This window comes from Micropterus dolomieu, linkage group LG06, assembly GCF_021292245.1.
Source record: "Micropterus dolomieu isolate WLL.071019.BEF.003 ecotype Adirondacks linkage group LG06, ASM2129224v1, whole genome shotgun sequence".
Taxonomy (NCBI): Eukaryota; Metazoa; Chordata; class Actinopteri; order Centrarchiformes; family Centrarchidae; genus Micropterus; species Micropterus dolomieu.
In genome coordinates this window covers 17,034,093-17,056,467 of record NC_060155.1, presented here as the reverse complement: position 1 = coordinate 17,056,467, position 22,375 = coordinate 17,034,093, and the positions used below count along the sequence as shown (strand labels likewise).

The 22,375-nt window shown below is 39.7% G+C and overlaps 4 protein-coding genes and 1 long non-coding RNA gene across 8 annotated transcripts in view; 1 reads left to right on the top strand and 4 right to left on the bottom strand.

Annotated features, from left to right (window-relative positions):
• Positions 1 to 22,375, bottom strand: part of ece2a (endothelin converting enzyme 2a) — a 181,317-nt gene that overhangs the window by 114,107 nt on the left and 44,835 nt on the right. The gene's annotated exons all lie outside the window — the stretch shown is intronic.
• On the bottom strand, positions 2,121 to 5,456 carry LOC123972179 (zona pellucida sperm-binding protein 3-like). Of its 2 annotated transcripts, none has more exons than XM_046051477.1 (8): positions 5,008 to 5,456; positions 4,714 to 4,829; positions 4,463 to 4,566; positions 4,120 to 4,237; positions 3,875 to 3,992; positions 3,709 to 3,794; positions 3,279 to 3,544; positions 2,121 to 2,927 (listed from the first exon to the last, which is right to left on the bottom strand). In XM_046051477.1, exons 1-8 carry the CDS (start codon positions 5,407 to 5,409, stop codon positions 2,830 to 2,832), a joined length of 1,308 nt encoding a protein of 435 aa, XP_045907433.1. In that variant the 5' UTR covers positions 5,410 to 5,456; the 3' UTR covers positions 2,121 to 2,829. The 2 variants fall into 2 exon arrangements, with proteins under 2 accessions (XP_045907433.1, XP_045907432.1); XM_046051476.1 differs by having other exon boundaries at positions 4,120 to 4,297; positions 5,008 to 5,455.
• Positions 5,062 to 12,100, top strand: LOC123972188. Its single transcript, XR_006825374.1, has 3 exons — positions 5,062 to 5,465; positions 7,561 to 7,692; positions 11,938 to 12,100. It is a non-coding gene; the product is annotated as an uncharacterized LOC123972188 (long non-coding RNA).
• On the bottom strand, positions 7,541 to 9,578 carry zmp:0000001127 (interleukin-12 subunit alpha). Its single transcript, XM_046051487.1, has 7 exons — positions 9,560 to 9,578; positions 9,306 to 9,457; positions 9,126 to 9,212; positions 8,889 to 8,930; positions 8,094 to 8,216; positions 7,840 to 7,884; positions 7,541 to 7,672 (listed from the first exon to the last, which is right to left on the bottom strand). Exons 1-7 carry the CDS (start codon positions 9,576 to 9,578, stop codon positions 7,541 to 7,543), a joined length of 600 nt encoding a protein of 199 aa, XP_045907443.1.
• On the bottom strand, positions 10,585 to 12,825 carry LOC123972187 (schwannomin-interacting protein 1-like). Its single transcript, XM_046051489.1, has 3 exons — positions 12,707 to 12,825; positions 12,013 to 12,106; positions 10,585 to 11,843 (listed from the first exon to the last, which is right to left on the bottom strand). Exons 1-3 carry the CDS (start codon positions 12,795 to 12,797, stop codon positions 11,792 to 11,794), a joined length of 237 nt encoding a protein of 78 aa, XP_045907445.1. The 5' UTR covers positions 12,798 to 12,825; the 3' UTR covers positions 10,585 to 11,791.

Genomic DNA, 22,375 nt, shown 5'->3' with positions numbered 1-22,375 from the left:
GAGTTCGATTATCTCACGCAGCCACAGGCATACAATGTTGGGTTCGTAGAGGCACATCACAGATAACAGCATCGATATCAACGAGATAAGTAACAAAGACAAGTGCACATATTTAGCTTGTTGGTTTAGAAGATGAGGAGGAGGCTACGGTGATTGTGAAAGACACCTTTGGCTGGCGTTTATCCTTCCAACTTGGTAAATACTGATAAATTGTTAATAAATGTCTTGTTTTTCGTTTTTCCTGATTAACGAGTCAAAAGGACAAAGCAAGTGCCATGCTGTAGGATAATAGGCCTACACCAGCCACAGGGAGTATTCACGACTTGGCAACTCCAACTCCAATTAATATCTTATTACCGATTTATAAAGCATTACTAGAGGCCATGTATTAACATCAGCAAAGACATTAACAAAGTAGTTAGAAAATGGAAACAAACTTGAACACTCCCCTTAGAATAAATGGATTAAAGAGCGATACACTCACAGAGGCACACAGTTCAGACTGCTGCAGGGGAAATTCCACACACCGTCCTGGGCGGTTTGTTTTTGTATTTCTGAAATGTCCTTTATAATGATATAAAATTCACTAATGTCAAGTATATAGTACTAAATATCGAAGCCACACTTTATCCAACTGACGTTCTTGTCGTGTAGCTAGTCCCATGGACTCCGCTGCTCCCATCGCGCACAGTTTCTTCATACGTTGGCAGACGTTTGCATTCATCATATGAGGGCAGCTGAGCAGCAGGAGCTGGATCCATCCTCGAGTCCGGTGTACAGCTCTCCGTGAGCGGCTCTTGTGACGTGGTAACAGTTGGGTGTCCATTATGTGGCGGGGTGAGCTGCCTGGATCTGGAGCACAACACTCGTTGGACAAAGTATCCCATAGCGAAGAGAAGAAGCATAATAAGCACCCCAGAAAGTTTCCGGGTGACCATGGCGATGTTGTAGTAAGTCTTGTCCACGAACTGCTTGCAACAGGTGACGGCACTGGTGTCGTTTCCCTGCGCGCAGCAGATCTGGTCATCCCGGCAAAGGTCCTGTCCACATTTTCGGATGGAATACACAACCGTGCGAACCAGAAAGCAAACGGTGAACACCGTCAGTGCTTGGCATTTGCAGAAAAGCATCGCTTTTGTGTTCAAAGGGGGAGATATGATCCAGTGAATCGGTGATAAAGTTCGGGAAACAGGCTGTAGGCGAGACGATTCACTTGTGGATCATATGCTGAAAGATGCATTGGTTGAAACGCTGACGCAGAGCCATCGTCAGCGCGCCACTTGCCCAGATCACATGTAAAAATGTTGATATAAAGATTAAGGGAAACAGTCAAAACAATTCAATATGTCCGCATGTTCACTCAATGAATCGTCAGCACTCAGCATTCACCAAAGTGCAATTGGAGGTAGGCAGACAATGAACGTATCTCTGAAACATATGAATATGCTAATGAGCTTGACAATAACTCCAAAGTGTACTTCAGCGTGATTTATTATGCACTTAGCGGGAATACTGACGTCGTCCAGCAAATCGTAAACACAGTCTTGTTCATTTGATGTGAAAGTAAACAGGCGCCCAGGAGATCGAGCAGTCGCGTCGGAAACACTGACAAATGACCTACGGTGGTGAAGGTGGGAGGGGACATTAAAACAAGCGGCCTGCAGAGGTCCTTGAAGATGATTCAGGACTAGGGACAGCGATCCACACGCCCTCTGGGGAAAACCAAGTAGGGCGCTGTCCGAGGTGCTGACGCATCCAAACCCAAATAACTAAATGTTCCAGCTGGTGCACAAAGACTTTCCATTTGCAATATTAATACTCGTGTACATTAAGGGGTCAGGACTTTCGTTAAAAGGCTTCAATGGTTTGGTCGACGTCCATTTATGCTGATCAGTATACCCGATGCTGGAAGTACAATCCGCTGGCTCCTGTCTAGGATATTTACTAAAGCTGTCAATGAAAGGCTTGGAAAGGTTGCAGCAGTGGTACTTTAACTCCAAAAAGCCAATAACAAACAACATTTCATGAAATTATTCTAAATACAACTTATGACAGAGGTAAGTGACCAAAAATGCTACCAAAATATTTTCATACAACTCTCAAAGTAAACCAATACTATGTAGAGCTGTTGCTAATTATTTTTAATGGATACGGTAGGCAAAAAACAAACATTTATATTGCACCCTCACAATGATAAATCAATAATGTGGCTACATGATGAGTAGGTTGCAGATAGTAATGGAGGGAAGTGCTCCCTAATAGCATGTATGCTCATCTCCTCAGGTCAAGATCGCTGGAATTATGTTGGATCGACAGTTACAGCAAAGAGATTGCTTCATGTGTTGTGTATTGCGTGTGTATTTCTGTTAAAAATACACAACACCATGATGTATCCTTTTGCTTGGGCCTAATGACTTTGAGTGCTTAAAACCCAATGCTAATTAAATTGTTTGCTGATGACATCAAGTTTTTGGCAATGCCGGATTTTGTAAAGATCAGATATCAGGTAATCTGGGATAATGCTCATGTGTTTTATGTAGGGAAGCTGCAACAAATAAGCAGCACCATTTTAATGTAAAATATTTGACAAAAAAAAAAAAAAAGGTTTGCCATTTGTACAGAAAATACAAGAACTTTAACAAAGTAAATGTGAAAGTAACTGTTCTTTGCAGTGGGTTGAAAAAGTTTACAGTAAAAAATTTCAAGCGAGATGGTATTTTGAATGAAAAGATTAATCTCTGCATTCACAGGTGTTGTCAGTTGTGTCCAAAATGTTTGTCCTGTACATGGCAGCAATGAAATCTGTTTATTTTAAATCCTCAACACACTTCAGTGTTTTTCTGAAAGTGTTGTTTTGGAATCCATTGGCTTTGTGTCAATTTTGCTGGATGGCAGGAAAATAATGGGTCCCAGCTGGATAGTTTGCCCTGTAAAACAAATCACATGGGATCTCATTCAAAAATGTCAAAGGGTCTCTTTCAGCTGCACTGAAGGTCAATGAATAATTGGACTACATAAAAAAGGTGTATTAAAATCTAATTCAAGCATCCAACCACATTTAAAATATGCTGTGCCCATCATCTAAACTGAATACATATTAGTTAAACATTAGCACTATAAAACAATCACTTTGAAATCACCATTTAGTCTGCATTAAGAACCTGCCAGTAAATTGTATCGTCTACATAAGATATGTTCATAAAGTTTAAATTGTACATAGATTGATCTCACGTAAGAAGAACCACAAAATCAGCAAATGTAATTTCTATTATACTCACGTGCACTGCACTTTGCTCCTCTCTTCAATCGAGCAGATGATTGCTGAGGATGGTTGGGTTTCTGGTGCATTCCTGGACGAAAACGGAAATAACTGGCTGGCGGTTGTTTAGCCCTGTTCTGGACTAAAGTCTCCTGCGGAGTCATGGAGGGCCAAGATTTGTTGCTGATGGTAGTTTTAGGGGGTTCTGTGGGCAGAGACTCCTCTACCCGATGGGAGATATCACAGCTTCTACATGCCTGGTCATTCCCATCAGCTGACCTCCATCTGTATAAGTAGGCAATGTGCAAAATAAAATAACTCACTTTTCGCACCTTATAGCATTAGAACATTTTTCAGAGGACATTCAGGAGGTTTTTTTTAAATAATACTGTGAAGGGAGAACTGACCATGCTAATCACATTACAATTGCTGGATCATTTGTATAATACCTGTTTTCAATTACAGAACAGGCCCTGTTCTGAGAGCTGACCGTTAACACGACTGGAACTGCCTTCACGTAGCAGGCTATGTACACCTATGGGAAAGAGTTTAGTGTTAAACTGGGATGTACAATATACCTTTAACAGAACAACAAATACAGGAAAATTAGCCAACCTGATTGCTGGGCCCCTGGTAGAACCTGAAGGCATCAAGCTGAAACCTCAGTTTGTGCTCTTCAACTCTTGGTAGGAAATGGGAGCTGGAGTTAGTCAGGTAACCATCAAAAAGACATCTGTTAGGGCAGCAAAAGACAAGTGTTGGTAAGTGTTTCAAAGGAAATCACAAAACAGCTCAACTATAACCATATTTATTTTGTGGTTGCAGAATGGTGGGTTTTAAGATTTGGTTGAGGAGCTCACCCGTGATGCTTGATAAAGTCATATCTTAACGTAGCCTCTGCATCAGGAGTTGCAGTTGCAACACAGTGGTCAACGTAGACTCGCAGTGGCATGTGGTTACCAATGATGGCAGAAACCTCTAAATGAATGGGTTCACCAAGGAAATACAAGTAAGATCCCCTCTCAAACTGCCAATCATCTGAAGATGACAGAAATGAGAACATTCAAGAAATAATTCTAATATTCTTTTGTACAACAGGCATCTTCAAAGAGAAGCAATAATCATGAAAATGGTAGCATTACACTCTACTGAAGATGAGTGAGAGGAGAAAAAGATGTTTAATCAATGCCATCTTTTAAATACCAGTCATGGTTCGCAAATTGAAGACCAGCTGATCCTCTGCTGAGGCTGTTTTGACAAAAGGAACCCAGGTGGGATGCAGGGAAATGCCATCCACAGCATAACTCCTGAAAACAGTAATATTTCAAGGGTCATCATCTTAACACTGTTTAAATGTCAGCAGGCCAAATGCAAGAATACAATCATGTCAAAATCCAAGTAGCTGGTTCCAACAGCACACACAAAAGTACTGTGTCAAAGTGTACAGGACTTACTTGTCATAATGACATTCAACTGGAATAGTTGCTCCATTCAGTCTAAGCAAACCATCTGATGAAGGTTCAGGTGAGTAGACCAGAACATTAGAATAGATAATCTTCCCTTTTGTCGACTGGAAGAAACAACGTTAAGTTTTTCAGAATGTAAAATTCTACATAGCAAAACAACAACACACTGAGAGAGCTGTAACATTTTAAAATGCACAGAAGTGTACAAATCCACCGAAACGGATTTGGAATATGTGATGAATTTCACTCAAGCTGCATCCCATAATATATTACAATGCTTACTGATAGTTTAGTTCCACAGTCCATGTGGTGGGCCCAGATGGTGAATTCCGCCTCTCCTGAAGGGACTGCTCCGCATGCGCTCCCGTCACTCACTGAATCTGAGCCCAGGCGCAGATGTCTGCCGTCCAACTGAATTCCCATATCAAACATGTCTGCCTGCAACACAATCTCCAACGAGTCCGGGTGGCAGTTGACCGCGACAGGTTGAGACGCAGGCCGAGGCCGCACGCTGAGCTCGGCGCTTCTCTGCTGCGTGACCGCGGTGAGTTGAGGCGGGACGTCACCATGAGTCCTGCCTTCGCTGGAGCCTCTGCTGGACACTAACCGGCTTTCTGTGAGTTTGGAAACTGAGATGAGAACGACAATCCGCCAAAAAGAGGTTACTTGGAGGTTGCGGTCCATTCTTGGCCTCCTCGAAAAGGTTAGGGAAGGAGCCCTCTGAAAATATCACCGCAGCTGTAAGTAATCTCCGGTGATTTGAACTTCTCAGACACACCTGGACGCAGGGTTTGCCTGATTATAACCCTGTTTCACTCAGTCTGTTCATCGTAACTTGAAATGTGTTAACATAAAAGCATGTGAATTAATAACAGTCAATCACAACTTAATGTGAAAGCATTTTGGAAGATTTTGGCTAACCTATAGCCAATGCTATAAGCTAAATGTTCCTGTAGGTGGCACTACAAGTGCAAAAAAATTAATAATTTGCCAGCTGCAAAATCATTGTTATCTACTGTAACTGAATTGAAGTAAGTTAATCATTTCCCCTAAACAGCAGGCTATTAGTTCGGTAATAACATGTTCTCAGTGTAGAAATATATGTCAGTTTTGTCCTAGAGGTTTGTCCAGAGGAGCTAGGCAGCATCACCGTTTAACATCCACTTTAATCATTAAAAATTACAAATGTACTCCGCAATGATATTGATACATTTTGTTTTGTCTTAAATGAGAAAGACATGATACAGGACCCCGGGTTTTTGCCTCTCAGGTTACATACAGGCTGTGTGCAGTTTGAGAGGAAGTTCATTTGTAGGAAATATTAGTCTGTGTTAATATTCACCTAAAAAGATGCTGAAGTTAAGATAAGGCAGTAAACAGTTGTAAATGCAGCAAATAGCATTGTTATGCATTTTTCTTCATTGTGCCCCTCCACTTTTGAAACCAACCCTCCACCCTTATACTGTAGTACAGAAGTTTTAAAACTGTGAAGCATGCCTCCCCAGTTGCCTCAGTTTTGCATATTTATCAATACTTTTGTACAAGAATCATTTTAACACTGTGTGTTTTTTGTACTTTTTGGAATAAGAGTAGCAGTATGATGTGCCCAGACTTATTCTAGTATGGTGGCATTTTTTTTTCATTATTGAATGATTCATGTATTCAGATATACTGCTCTTTCTGTCTCTCCTGTGGCTGACACTGATCCACTTTATAATCTTTAGTCTTACACGTTTTCTGTGGCAAGAACATGAAAGGTCTCTCTCAACCCCATTAGCCACACATCCTGTGCCTATTCCGTTGAACACAGATGGGACGCAAATTGAGCTGACTAAGAAAACTTTATCTGGACATTCCACTGTTAAAGCTTTACTATTTTGTAAACAGCATTAAACAGGACTATCTGCTGTAGACTACATCCCTAACCCTGACATCATTGTGACTCCATTACAAATATTAGAGTAATCCAAACACCAAACTGAATATATTTTGACTGACTTTCACATCCTTCTGAACAAACTTCTTTTTTACTGACATTATTATGGTCACCTGATTGTAAGTGGACAATTAACACTGGACTTTCCAAATGAAGTGTGAACAATCACTATGTTACATTCTTTTAGGATAATTCTCACAAGGCTCAGCTGGTGGGGCTGAGTTGGTTACAGGAAAATACAGTCAGGTGGCTACATCAGGATTTCAGGCCCATCATAAGTGAGAGCTTTTCTCAATAAAAGCAAATTAAATCTTTCCTGTAAATCACATATATTATTGTTTTGGTGTGGTTGCAATAGATTAACTAACTGTAGCTGTGAAGCTCTTAAGGAAAGTCCAGTGACAATGACACTGATGATGAATTTGATCAGTATGAACTAGCTAAACAGTAATCCATTTTCTGGAATTAAAGTGAAAAAAGTAAGCAACAGTGGATAAATGAGAGATAAAACTGCAGGATTTATGCAGGAAAAATATTTATTAGGTAATTCTTTCAAACAAGTAAATAATATAATAAATAGTTTAAAATAAATAGTCCAGAATAAAACAAATATTAATAAATAAATAGCACAGTCTGCAAATACACTTATATAAAAGAAAGCTTTTACACATCATCTTGTTGTCAAATGTAAGTTAATGACTAAAAATAATAAATATGTACCTTTAAAAACTGTAATAAAATAATAAAAAAAAGTGTTTTCTGTCACCGCTAGATTATTTGAATGTAACATTTTAACAACTGTTACTGTAGTTTGTCATTTGAATGTAAAGAGGTTCTGTATACGTTTCTGAAACTACTGATCTGTTAGAGCTCACTGATTTATTTAGTGTGTTCTCCAGAGTTCATGTATGCAAGGACTCTGTTGATTGTGACGGTGCGGACCTGGAAGCCCTTCAACACTTTGCAGAGGCTCAGTCTTTCATCGTAGGTGCTTGGACGGTCTACAGCAACCTTAAAGAAACAGAGAGGAGGTATGAATGATTTATTAAAATCAGTCTATAACCTAAAATGTTTTTAATGCTGTCTACAAGTTTGAAATTGGAGATACCAGAGTAAATAAAAAAACACACAACTGCATCTTAAATTTTGGTTATGGCATGCATTACGAGATCTCTTACCTCTTTTGAGGCCATGTTTGTTGGCAGAGACCATGTAAAGCAGTTCTGTTGTGAGCAAAAGATACATTTTTTACACATTTGACACTTTCATTAACAATTCAGTATTGCACGAGCTGTGCCTAAAGAGTTTATAGTAGGTGTTTTTGTGTAATAGCCCGCTAGAGCCAGCTAGTGTTAATGGTAAAAGATTTGCTGCAAATGGTATCAAACAACATTGAAGCTGAAGACTGTAGGTATTGCGTAAAATGAGCTACCTCCATGAGTTCTCTGAGGCTGAACAGAACAGTTGGACCAAGTAAACTGTCAGGATCCGGCTGAGCAGCTAGAAATTTGTAGTAGTGATGCAGATCCTTCCTGATGTTTGTCAGACACATCTCCTAGATGGAAAAACAGCAAAGACCACCATGAAGACAATATATACATTTATACATAGTGTATATACACTACACAGTTTATTAGGAACTCCTGTACAATCTAATTCAGCATAATACAACAGCCCTGCCATAACATCTATATTTACAAAGCTCATAATGTTCAGTTTTCGCTGTTAAATTATATGTTTATTATTGAGGTGGTACTGGGCTACATTATAGTGAGAGAGAGGGTTGTCTATTTTATTTGGTCCTTCCCATTTGCATCCACGAAGTGGGCAGAATATTAGAAAGAGCTCTCAATATAATGCAGTTGTTCTGTACAGTGCCAGCCCTAACTATCACCTCAGTGCTGAAATATAATTTAAAACACCCCCTCAAAATAGCTGAACATTACAGGCATCATTTAAGTAGACTTAATGGCAGAGCAGACTTTATGGTTGTATTGGATTGCATTAGATCGCACAGGTGCACAGGTGTTGACACTGATTTTACACATAAAGTATGTGTCAATTGTTGTTTCACCCCTTTTATATTTATATGTGGCACATATTGAAAGCCTGACCAAAATAATTTGAGTTTCATAGGCTCTTAAAAGATAAATTAAATTAAAAAAATTAAAAGATCAAAGAAAGGTATTCTTAACGTATTTAGTCACAAAGACAGAGCACAACATACCTGATCAAATTCTGACTTAACGATTCCTGAACATGTTGACTCCTGTGGAACAAACACAGTTCAGTGTGTTATACAGATGTACAGCTACAACCGTGAACGACCATACTAGCTACTATATCCCAATGCATTACACTTTAGGATGTAAAACTGTCATTTAGTTTTTAACAGTAACAATAATGAATTTTGCTATGTCTCAAACTTGAAATACCCAAATACGAAAACTTTTTTATTATTTACCTTTGGTGCACACACAGATGGTGTGCTAGTCTCCATGTTCAGCTCCACACTCTGTTTCTTGCAGTCAATTCCACTGAACAGGTTATTCTAGGACACGGAAAGAGATTTTTTTTTAACTATAAAAGGCAGGTTAAAGATGACAGTGTAGAAATTAATCTCTGGTCAGTTTTATAGGCATACCTGTGTGAGTGCATCAGTGATGTTCTCTAGAAGTGTCCGTGCATATAAAACACAGGAGTCCATCATCGGCCCCTTAGTCATCACAGGCAAAGACTGGCTGACCTGCCACAGAGGACAGGCAAGCACCAGGAGCAGCAGTGCAGGAGTGAAGTCTGGCAAAGAAGAGAAAAATAGAGCTCCCTTAGTAAATCTACAGTTTTCACTACTTTGTTGCAAAAATTAAATACTGTTCAGACATGGTATATGATACTCACAGAGCTTGATGAAGGGCATCTTGGATAAGACTCTTGATTCAGATTCTTTGGTGTAACTGACTGAACTCAGACATCTTTAAGTGTTTTATACCCAGACTGATGCAGGGATTTCCCTCACAGTATTGTAGTGTGTTGACTGTAAAGTGAAAGTTGTTTTCTTTCCCCCCTATATCACATCGCTTTGGTGAAACTGGAATTAACACAAACCCTGTAATGGAGCTTCACACTGTTTACTGTTCATTGTTGACATTTCCAAAGAGTGCATAGTGAAAGCATTACATTACATGCTATTTAAACTGGAATCCTGGACAACCACATCTAAAGTTTGTCTAATATCTGCCATGTCCAGTTTCAGTAATCAGCAAAAAAACACATTTAATTTTATTTAGGTGCCACACAGAGACATCATATTGTCTACATCTATAAAGTCTGATAAAAGTTAAATTGCATTTTAATTAGTAAATTAGGATTTTTATTATGAATTCAGTATAATTTTAAGTGAATCGCTATTCATTTAAAATTATGCTTTTTATGTATTTAGAATATTTGGCTTGTAATGAAAAAAAACAAACGGTTAATTTGGATCAACTGAGTGTATGTAAGATTAAACTTTGTCCCCAAAGTCACAGTGGTTCCCCTTTTCTTACGATAATCCTCCACAAAACTCACTTACGTAAGTCTCAGCACACAATTATGAATGTGTGAGGAAAAAACTTTGCCCTTTTGTGCAACTCCGACTCCGACTGAATTTGTTAATGACAACTGACTCACATCCCCAAGCTGCACTTGATGGAGCAATTTCTATGTATTTATTTTTATCATTTCATCGTTTTTTTGTTTTTGTTTTTTTACAGTAAATAACATCAACCCGCGCAGAGTTAGCCGAGATACAAAAAACAAAAGAACTCATTAAAACAGCCCACACCAATTTCACGCACTTGAAACATTTATTACTGGAGTTTTTCTTTTTTTAACAATCATTATACAGTACATTTATCAATGAAGCGTACAATAGAAAAAGAAAGTTTAACTTTGTGTTCAGTTACATTCTTAAAAAGGTGAGAGTGAAAACACTTAAACACTGCCAGACAACAAGGCATATTCTTCATCCTTTTAATAAAGTATATTTTAACATGTACATATAGAATGTCCATAAATCTTCTGAACAGATAAAATAGATATGTTTAGGCTGTGATTTATTCATATATTTGTTTTACATGTTTATATTTACCCTTTTCTTAGCATTAGTAAATTGCACATAAAAATTATTTTGCATATTTTTATTCATGTCAACATGCCTTCACTTTTGCTTTTCTGTCCCTATGTATTAACCAATATATACCTATTTAACCCTCATCTTATGATTTTTGTCATCAGACAAATGCAAATTTGAATAAAGTAGGACAATATTATCCAGAAAGGCCCTGAATGCATCTTTAAAGCAGGTGGAAACCATAGCAGCTATCAAGTTACATCCAATTTTGTGTCTAAGTGATCCTTGCAAGAGGGGCCCTGTGAAGCTGCTGCAGCATTTAAACACCACTGTGAAGCCAAACTGCAAATAAGAACAGTGTTTATAATTTTCTATTGCAACAGCTTAGATAGTAGGTGCTTAATAGTGAATTCCAGCGTTAAACAGCGACGACACAGTGCTCTAAGTGAAAGAAATGATGAACAGGTGAACAGAGCATGTCTACAGATGAACTGATCAATCCTCTTGATTATTATAGACATAAACAAAAGACAACGTTAATTGAATCTCAGTTCAGTCAGGAGTGGCCCCCGAGAAGTCAGCATCTTTTTTTGAGACAAGGGAGAAACAACGTGGACAGGCGCTCTCTCCAACCCGGCATTAACATACATGAGTGTACCGTGCAAAATCATGAAGAGGTAAATCAGGGCTCGGGATGGAATTAAGTTGAGAGGATTCCCCTAATTCTATGAAATATGGCATGATTAATCATGCTGAGTTAAAGTGAAAACCCTGCACAAACTTAACTGTGTCCTTACTGAAAGTGGTGATGACTCAGATTTCAGGTCCTCTGTCCTTCCAGAAAATCCTCTGGTGCAATACATTACGAGTGTGCCTGTATTAATACTAATGTATATGGCATATTCATTTCTCCAGACACAGTCAGCACGGATGGAGTTTCATTAGTAATACTGGTGACAGTCCATGGAGCAGGAGGTAAAATGGCGTGCAGACGAACACACGTGTAGACAGGGGTGTTTTTATTTAGAGATGGCTTTCTCTGCCTGGTGCCGCTGATGGCTGTGAGCATGCCTGTGGCAACAAAGACCAGAAGTGCATTAGAGCGAGCACAGTCCATACATGCAAAATACAGTTCACACGGACTACTTCTCTCTGACATTTGCAGTAGAAATGGAGAAGTTGACAGCTATTGCAGACAGAGAGACAGGGCCGAGAGAGATGAGAGAAGAGAAAGATTCACCTGGTGAGGTCCTCTATGTCCACCAGCATGGCGTCCTGCTCCACATGTAGCTCATCCCTCAGCAGCAGCAACTGTACCAGCTCCTCATTAAGACCTGAGTAAGATTATAGATGAATATATTATATATTTTTTATATATTAACTCAAGTCTAATGCAACATGGTCAACAGAAAAATGTCAGATCAGAGGAGGAGAATTTCAGTGCCTGGTCTGTTAAAATAGTTAGAAAACGTCCATATTTTGAACTGTACGTTTTACATTTTTCTGTCTGTTTTTAGGGTTGGATGTTTTAAAATCTTTTGATATTGTGACCTCTGTTTAAATATTTCAGAACAGTTGAATAGCAGAAAGCTGAAAGTTGACCAGTTTGGTCAACGGTATACTCCTTTGACCACTAATCCACCAGGATACACCAGCATGACTCTTTGTAGCATTAGCAGTATTGTTTTTCAGCCTATGTAATTGAAATATAACATATGGGGAAGAAGGTCTGTGACCCTTAGGTTTATCACACACTTCCAAACCATTTTGAATAAGTTAAACTGCGTTAGATCCCATACTGTTTTCCTTAAAGATGTTTTTCACCTGCCAACAACAGTATGCCACTAAAATGGGAAGATACAAGAAATCTGTTGGAAGGGTAGGAGGTTTGTTGGGTTTATTAAATACTTGCAGTGTGTATAAGATCTACTCACTTTGAATCTGTGAGTGTAAGTCATTTGTGATGACTTGCAGCTGTCCTAGACTCATGTCCCTCATGTCCCCTCTCCTCAGATTCCTCTTCATCAAGCCCTCGCTGATGTGGGGCAGATGGGGGAGCTGCGTGTGTAAACACACATAGATAGGAAATTGCTGCATTTCAAAATGTGCAAAAAGGCTCTAAATCATTCAATATTGATGAAAGTCAACTGGATCTATGCATCTACAGTCCCTGACAAAAGTCTTGTCGCTTATCTATTTTGTAGAAACACCGGCTATTAACCTGACTTTTAATTAATCAATTGGTGTTAGAAATAGCTCATATGAAAAGCTAAAACCCTCCCAAATGATGTTTAATGCACTGAAATAAATAAAAGTAGTTTCACTGAAAAAAGATTTCTCATTAAAACAAGACAGAAAGGTCAAATTTTGGCAAGACAAAAGTTGTCGCCTATACAGAAATTGAACAAATTTACTGCAAATACAAAAATATGTCAGCAAATTAAGTAGTGGTGCTGTGAGATCCAAATTTAATATCTTGTATGACTTCCATGACCTTGAAGGACTGCATCCATGCGGTTTGGCAAGGATGCATACAATTTATTCATGAAGTCATCAGGAATAGCAAAGAAAGCAGTCTTGCATGCCTCCCAGAGTTCATCAGTATTCTTTGGTTTCGTCTTCCATGCTTCCTCTTTCATCCTACCCCACATATGCTCAATGATGTTCATGTCTGGTGACTGGGCTGGCCAATCCTGGAGCATCTTGATCTTCTTCGCCTTGAGGAACTTTGATGTGGAGATGGAAGTATGCGATGGAGCACCATCCTGCTGCAGAATGTGGCCTTTTTTATGGTTGGGAAAATAAGAGGTAGCTAAGATTTCTTGGTATTTTAGACTATTGATGTTGCCTTCCACCCTGCAGATCTCTCGCACACCCCCATACTGGATGTAACCCCAGACCATGATTTTTCCGCCAAAACTTCACTGTTTTCTGGGTGAATCTCGGATCCATGTGGGCTCCAGTAGGTCTCCTGCAATATTTGCGGCGACTGTGGTGTAATTCAACAGAAGAATCATCTGAAAAATCCACCTTCTTCCACTTTTCCAGCGTCCATTCCTTTTTAACAGGCTGTAGGCCTTGGCAAATGCCACACGGTTTTTCAATTGTCTTTTGTTTAGTGCTGGCTTCTGGGCACTGACCATGGAGGCCATTTCGAGACAGAATCCGACAAACTGTTCTGGTTGACACAGGGACCTCAGGTGACCAGGTCTCGTGGAGCTCTGCTGCAGTGGAAAATGGGCTGGCCTTGGATTTTCAAACCAAACGGTCCTCTCGAGCAGTTGTCTTGCGGGATCTGCCTGACCTGGGCTTGTCAAAAATGTCTCCAGTGTCTTCAGATGTTTTTTTTATCCTCTGTACTTGACACTGAGACACATTGAAGGTGTCTGCCACATCAGCAGTGGATCTGGTCTTCAGCCTCTTGATAATCAAAACTTTAGTCTCAGGGTGAATCTTAGGCATGTTTGCAGAGGTCTAGTTGCTGTTGATGTGAAGGTCTAGTGTACTGGGGTTGTTTTTATACACACCTGAGACCTAATTGATCCATTATTAGTCACAGGTGAAGCTCATATGACAAGGCGACAACACTTATGTCTTTGCAAAAATTGACTCAATGGGCTTTACCAAGCTGTGAATATTTGAATACTTTTTGACAGTTTCGTTTTGCACTGAAACATTATTACAAAAGCTGTTGGGATTAAACTGAGCCATTTCTTGTAAAAAAAATCTTGATTAGAAATATATTTCAGCGGCACTTCAGGTCAATTTGTACACAAGCGACAAGACTTTTGTCAGGGACTGTACTGTACATCCTGCTAGTTAAGTTAAATTATATTTCAGTGTCCAGAGGAGTCTGACAACTGCTTGTTAAAGGAAGGACGCTGGTGACCACGGAGGAGCTGAGGCTACTAAAGTAAATCAGGGATGTAAACTAGTCCTTTTAAGCAATTGAGGAGATATTTATTTTGGATTTTAATGTGTAAACGAAATGCTTAGTAATTATCCAGAATTTACACAGAAACAAAAAGATGCATCAAGATGGATTGCTGCCCTCTGAACTGTAATCAAATCGAATCGTGAGGTTGCAAGAGATTCTCATTCCTACTGCCCAAACAGTATTCCCATTCAATTACTTTAAAATGTCTTAATAGGCTACGTTTTGTGAAGTGGTTGTCTTGTCCACTGCATCTGTTAGGGCCTGTCCATAGGCTCGCCATTCATCTGTGACAACATCTGAGCGTCTTCTTACATGATGTTATATGGTCGGCAACGGGTCTTCTCTTGAGCGATCTTTCACCACCCTGGCAACGAGTTTTCTTGACGCAATTATGTTGTGTTTTTGTGCTAAATTGCAAAATGTTCAAAATTCATACAGATTGTTCATAAAGTGAAGAAACATAAATAAAAGTTGTTTTCCTGCGCAAAATGTGTGTCACTTTACTTAAAACAATTACGTGTTATAAGGTCTTATAATTAGTTCATATGGTATTATGTCCACCTGTAATATATTATACAGCGATAGATATTTTAACACTTTACTTAAAGCAAACAAAAACATGCTATATAACATTAAACATTACTATAAGCTATTATTCCATTTTATATCACTAATTGTAAATGGTGACTAAAGTGTATTCATAAGGAGGCAGAGTCGGTGGTTATAATGTGTTATGGAACATGGTCGGAGATTCTTGCCGCACAGTGGTATAAACTGGTATTACTATTAGTTATAAAACGTTAAATCAAAAGGTCATAATACATTATGAACTTTGCTATAGCGCCTAATGCATGTTTGTAAGTGATTATAACAACTGTTATAATGTTGTAAGGATGCATTATATCGTGTTATAAATATATGCATAAGTCATTATAGCGATGACCTTCATAGAAAGTGTTACCGAAATTATTTTTGTAAGTTCAATGAAATATGGCATTTCCGACTGCAACTCGGAATATATCTCTGCATTATCATGGTGGGGTAACTAAAGCGATTCTGGAGAACACCATGACAAATACCATGAGAGTGTGAACAACGACACAACAAGTAATGTAACTAATGTTAGGTAGGTTGTGGATAAGCAATCTGACACTACTTGCTGCTGCAAATATGAGAGGTCAAGACGGTCCCAGAGCAGCACAGCAGCCTCGGGCAGCAATACTCACAGCTCTCCTGCTGCTATAGCTAACATCACAACAGCATGTCTTGGCGAACTATAAAGTAAGCGTTACCTGACTAATACACACATCATGGCTGGAACTGCTGGATAGTGTGACTCGTCCATTATATTTAATGCAATTTCTTCTCCGCAACGCTGTCACGTGTGGAAGAACGGACCGCTGTGAAGTTAGTTTCAAGTTTGATATTAATTTTTACGTTGGACATTCTGTAAATGTCAAATTCCAACGTAAAACTAACTTCAACGCGGTGCATAGTAGTGATGTGCGGATCAATCCTAAAGTATCGATATTTCTGATACCACCGTTTCCTGCTCTAGGATCGTTACTCAAAAGGATCGATATCTAAACTCAGTCATTTGGAGTGAGTGTGTGTTTTATCATAAGTATCTTACTGTCACCAGGATGGTCTAATTATACTCGGTTGATAGGAACTACTTCCCCTGTCAAAGCTTGTGCTAAGGCTCTGTGACGGAGCTTCTTTGAAGTGAGCCCTGAAGCCCTTTACATTTCCCACGATTGAATCCTGACACTGGCTGACTGTAAAAACAGTCAGGTCTAGCTGTATTTATGCTGTGAAGGTAATAATGTTGCTCTGTGTGATGTGTGTGCATAGACAGTGAAATACTTTGGCAACACCGCAAACTTCACTAAACATCTGAGATTAAGTCTGTCACAATAATGGGATGATGTTAGGAAGCGGCAGTTCTGAGCAGGATATTTTTATTATAATTAAAGAATATGAGAGTAGTTTGATGTCTTGTCATTATGTAGCTATTATTATTGTTGTTATTATTTGAATTGGTAAGGCTACAGCCTACTCCTTATTTCTCTCATAAATACAGACATGGGAGGGGGGAGGTCACATTAAACTAGAAATAAAATATGTAAAAAGTTTTTGTATCGGTATCGGCAATACCAGCCTGGGTATTACTTGGAATTGGATCATATAGGAATTAAGTGGTATTGCACATCACTAGTGCATAGCGCCGTTCCCTCACCAAAATATTACGGTAAAGTGTGGAATTTGTGACACAACGATATAAACGATAGAGCATAATTAACGATAGACGTTTTTCTATCGTCAGACGATAGATATCATCGTATTGCAAAGCCCTAATTTGAACCAAATCCTTAAAAATATTCTTTATTGCAAAATGTTTTTAAATCCTAATAAATTCCCAATGTCACTGGGTTTAAGTTAGTTTGCTGTCCATTTGCTTATTTTGTGGCTCAAACGGTGCCTGTCTTCACCACGTTGGCTAAGGTGGTACATGTTGTGGTGTGTTTTAAAAAAGAGCTGTTTGACAAGTTAAATGTTGATTTTTAGCTCGATATGGTGTTGAGGCTGTGCTGCCACATCCACCTGTGCCTGCACTTTCATTGCCACATTTGCAAATAAAGAGACTATAGTATTTTACATTTCTGTTAGAGCAATCCAAAGCTGTTGCAAATTACTTTCACATATGAGACTCTTTGTTTCACTGTGGACAATTTCAGCAACAATGATTAAAATCAATGTTGCCCTTAAATTCCTTAACTTTATGTTCATGTTTTATGTAGCAAAATAGATACATCCAAACATAACAGTCACACATGAATAGGACTTGGAGCCCAATATTTAAATGTACGCTAAAACAGTAATTCTAGATTAGAAGATATCCAATATATACCAGCCTTCATCTGGTTAAAAATTGTAGTTAAAAACAACAAAGTTCTAAAAAATGTATCAAATAAATCTGTCTGGCTGGATAAAGAATAAATTTATGACAGCTTCTGGCAGACAACCACAACACAAGGGGATATGGATACTGTAGGTACTCAACTCAACAAAATATAAAACATAGGCTGTAGGCAGGGGCGGACTGCTGCAAGAATTCAGGTCGGGAATTTGACTCGACCCCAGGTCACCTTGTTCGCACAAACCACCAAATCGCTAATTTTTGCAGACTAACCTTTTTATATACAGTCTATGGCAGTCTGCGGGCCTCTCCTCAGCCAAAGCTTGGGAAATGGCGCCCCCCCCCCCATCTTTAATTTACCTGGTAAATTTCCTGTTCCCCATAAACCCCTGGCCTATGGGACAAACCCCATTTGCTGATGTAAAAGGTACCAAACCAGGTATAGTCTTTGCCATGTTCATCTACTGACTTTTGGGACTGATCATCAAAGTATCGTATGTGAACACTGCGTTTTCAAGACGAGGTCGGAGCTTCATCACGGTGCCCACCGGCTACCAAGTCATTTAATACCATGTTTACATGACCCCGGACTCACTGAGTCTGCCTGCGTTGCGGCTGCTGGAGGGGATCACAGCCATTCTAGTCTGTGCTCATACCAGAAGCGGTGCAGTGCGTCCCAGAAGTGTCTCCCGTTCCGCTCTAGAGAGAAGCAACCACTGTATTTTTGCGTGGCATCCGTCAAGCAGCACAGAGCAGATGAACCGGGCAGGAAGTCAGACATAAAACAGCGAGAATCCGATCAATTTTCAAAATAAAATACCCTGTACAGACTCCCGATCGTATATCAACAATAAACACAGTTAAAACAGACAAAAAAGAAACAATTTAAGTAGATAGCCTAATTAATCATAGTAGAAGTACATACAGCAAGCACTAATCACCAAATCAACAAAATCTAAACATGTCAGTAAAATCAAACGGGCAAAACGCTGTTATTCTGAACTAATGAGGGCCACAGTGAAGAAGGAAGTAGAATCACAAAAGGACAAAAAACAAGTTATTAACGCTGGGCAGGCTGCACACTCTGCTGTTGAGATGCTGAGGGGCTTCCAGTGGAAGTAGAAGCCGGTCAGAGGACAGAAGTAAACCGCGGTTCACACGCTGCCTGTGTGAGTCCGGGGTGATCGGCTACGTAGCCTAAGTCCGCCCCTCAGACTTCCCATGATGCATAGCGGTGAAGGGAGTTTTGTTAAAATGTGCTAATAAGTTTGCCATTTGTTTGACATACAAATGTTACTTCATGATTGATGTATTTGTAAGCCCGCCCCTGGCTGTAGGCTTGGCTTCTATATATATATATATATATATATATATATATAAATATAAATTTGAGATAGAAAAGGGAGAATGTGAAAAGCGAGAGAAGGAGAGAGACAATAAAGTGGATTGGTGTAATCCACTTTATCCTGGCACAAATGGTTCAAACAGCAGTGAAAACATGCAGACATCAAGATGCAGACATACGCAGAAAGAGATACATGCGCATACATGAGTGTACAATGTTATTTGAGCGCTACAAGAATATAATTCACAAACTCTGAGAAATACGACTAGAGCTTTTGTGTGTGTATGATTTGGTATGCCATCTATGCTGTGTGTGTCCTAAGATGAATGATCCCCTGGGGCCATCTTCCCGGCAGGCATCCAAGCTTCCCAGTAATGGACCAGAGAAGAACTCTCCACAGCAGGAGCCAGGGACAACCAATCAGTGTCAATGATTGTCTCTCACTCTCTGCATTCAGCCAGCTCAGGATGATATGACATCAGCCTCTCCACCATGATGGCTCAGTGGGTACACATGTTTTCCAATACATTAGTTGGGGATTCCTCTGGATTGTGGGGGTTGCATGATTATACCTCCACCTCCCCACACACGTTATCTACACTAAGTCTCAGTGGAAATGCTCTGCTTGGCTAAAATGTGCCTGAAACCAAACACAAAAATCCAACCAATGAACTGAGTCATGTACAAAACCTGCATTTCATTCAGAAAAGTAGTTAAATGTCATTTACACATTAAAGGATCAGAAAAATGTGCATCTAATCACTAAATATCTCACTTTGTAAATTCATTCATGTCTGTTCTCGCCTGTTTCCTGTGCATGTTTGTGTTTCTAAGCTCTCCCTTTACCTTGTATTACCTAGGCATAAGAACAGTAGCGCAGCCACTGCTGCGGTTTGGCTGCATGCAATTAGTTACATACAGTAGGTATCACCTGAATAATGCAACATTACCAAGAAGAAAAAGAGAAGAGGAGAAGAAGGTGTCCCGTCACAGTCTCAGCTATCATAGGGAAACTTCTCGAAAGAAAAACAGGTAAATGACATGATGGTATAGCTTAAGTGATGCACTAGTACCTACTACTGCTACCGTGAAGCTCTTCAAATTCACTAAAAGGTGCAGACAGACTGTGTGTTATCAACAATCTCACAAGTGTGCTGCATGTCACACTGTGTGAGATGGGCCTAATAAAGTCTTGGTCACAATCTGTGTCGGATGCAAGCAGAGACATATCACCCATCTAACCTCGCTCTGATGTTTTGAAAAAGCAGCAAAACCATAAACAACCTTTGGCCGTAAAGCTTGTACTTCTTTGTATAGAAGAAGCTCAGAGGAAGAGAAAATAATAAAAGATTGTGAAGCCGGTGAAAACAGGTCAACATGTCACCAGTATTTTTTGTCTTATAGCGATGAGGATTAAAATTTCTTGCCAACACTATGAAGCTTTTGATGAAGGGCTTGATGGGCTTATGAAACCCTTTCAATAGTTTCTAACACACACACACACTCTTAGTTTCAGAAAAGTTATTTCTGAGATGAAGTGGTCTGCACAAAAGACACAGTTCTCTTCTTCACATTCAAATTCTCAGTGTTTCTTCCATCTGTTGGTTAGATACTGACACTAAGGAGATTTATCAAACTTAAAATTCTTAAATTCTAGACCTAGCATTATCAACAATATCCACTTCAGTGTCCTTGAGCAAAAAAACAAAACAAAAAATGTCCGACTCCAAAGAGTTTTCTTCAGCTTACTCTGCACTTTGACTGCCAAGTGAAGGAGGAATCTCCATGTACATCCATAAAGTATCATGTTAAAGGGATAGTTCAGGATTTTTGACGTGGGGCTACTTATCCATAGTCAGATCAGTGTATTGCCTGCAGTACGGCAGTCAGCACTTCCCCAGTTTGGAGAAGCAGAGAGTTGTGTCACTATGGAAGCCAAGCAATGCGCTGCCGTGGACAGGATCAACTAAACATATTTTAGCCACCTAAAGAAGGCCCAGCGGGGGGGGGGGGGGGGGGGGGGGGGGGGGGGGGGAGTATCAGTTTATGCTATATTTAGAATTCAGCACTTGCCGTCAGACAGCCATTTCCTTTGAACTACATTTTCTCAACGGCAGAACTTCCGTATGACAATGCATAAACGCAACTTGGCTTTGCGCTGGATTATGCCGCGGGAGCCCGACTTTAAAAACTGAACTATACCTTTAAACCACAGATTTACATTGACTTCTTTAAACTGGACTAAAAGGTAGACTAGCCCCAACCTCTCTGAAAAAGCCCACAGACTAGTGTTTACCTCTTTAAACAGGATTAAAAGGTTAGCAATTAAAAGTGTTAGCCTGAGATGATATCCAACGAAGGACTCTCTATAGCAACAGTATGAGCGATTTACAGAGCATGTGAGGCTGTGAAATAAATTTCACACTTCAGTGCACTTCAGCCTCTACTGTGAGATTTTGTTTGTGTTTGTGTGCATGTGTGTATGGCTGTCATCTTTTGTACAGTGATTCTATGTATAGTATGTGCATCCTTGATAGAGTTTTTTGGAGTTCTGATTTTTGCTGCATTTTCTGCTGCATTTGAACTGTTTGTTCAGAGCAGATTTGTACCTTCCTATCTCAACATACTGAAACATGTACTTGAATGGTTTGTTATCATGGTGGCGTGAATAAGTCTTTTGATACAAGGTGGCATCGATTGTTGATTGTCACCAGTACATTTCTTAGTTTTTTACCTCAATGTGATTGCTGTTTTTAGGAAACACTATGAAAGCAAATTTTAGATGAAAGTGTGATCTACTCTTTTCCCTCCCCTCCCTGTTCCTCCCTCTTCCTCTCCTTTGCTACCTTCTTCTCATTGGTCTCACAGTGGTGCACTGCTCATTAGCTTTCTGTCAGTCTCGGTTTCTGTCTCCCACTCCTTCCTCTTTTTCCCCCCTCTTCTTTTTCTCTTTCTCCTGTGCTGTCAAGCAGCTTCCCCCTTTCCCTTCAATCCCTCCTTCCTTGCATGTGAATTCAGTGAAAGATTCTTCAGGGATCTCCAACCTTTTCGCCATTCAGACAATTTTCCTGTTTCTTCAGAGCAGCTTCTTTCTTTCCTTCTCACCTTTCTTTTCTCTTATCTCTCTCCATTTGCCCCCCACCCCCTTTTTTTCTCATTTGTTTGGTAAGAAATGAAAGCAGGCTCTGAACCCGCCACCCACATTCCTGCAAAACACACACATACAAGCACATAAACTGGAATCGTGACTGCTGTACCCATACAAGCACACAGTGAGAGAGCAAAAATATACCAGCAAAGAGGACTATTGACTTCTCCGTGATTATACACACACACACACACACACACACACACACACACACACACACACCCACCCACCAGTACTTACACATATAAAGATG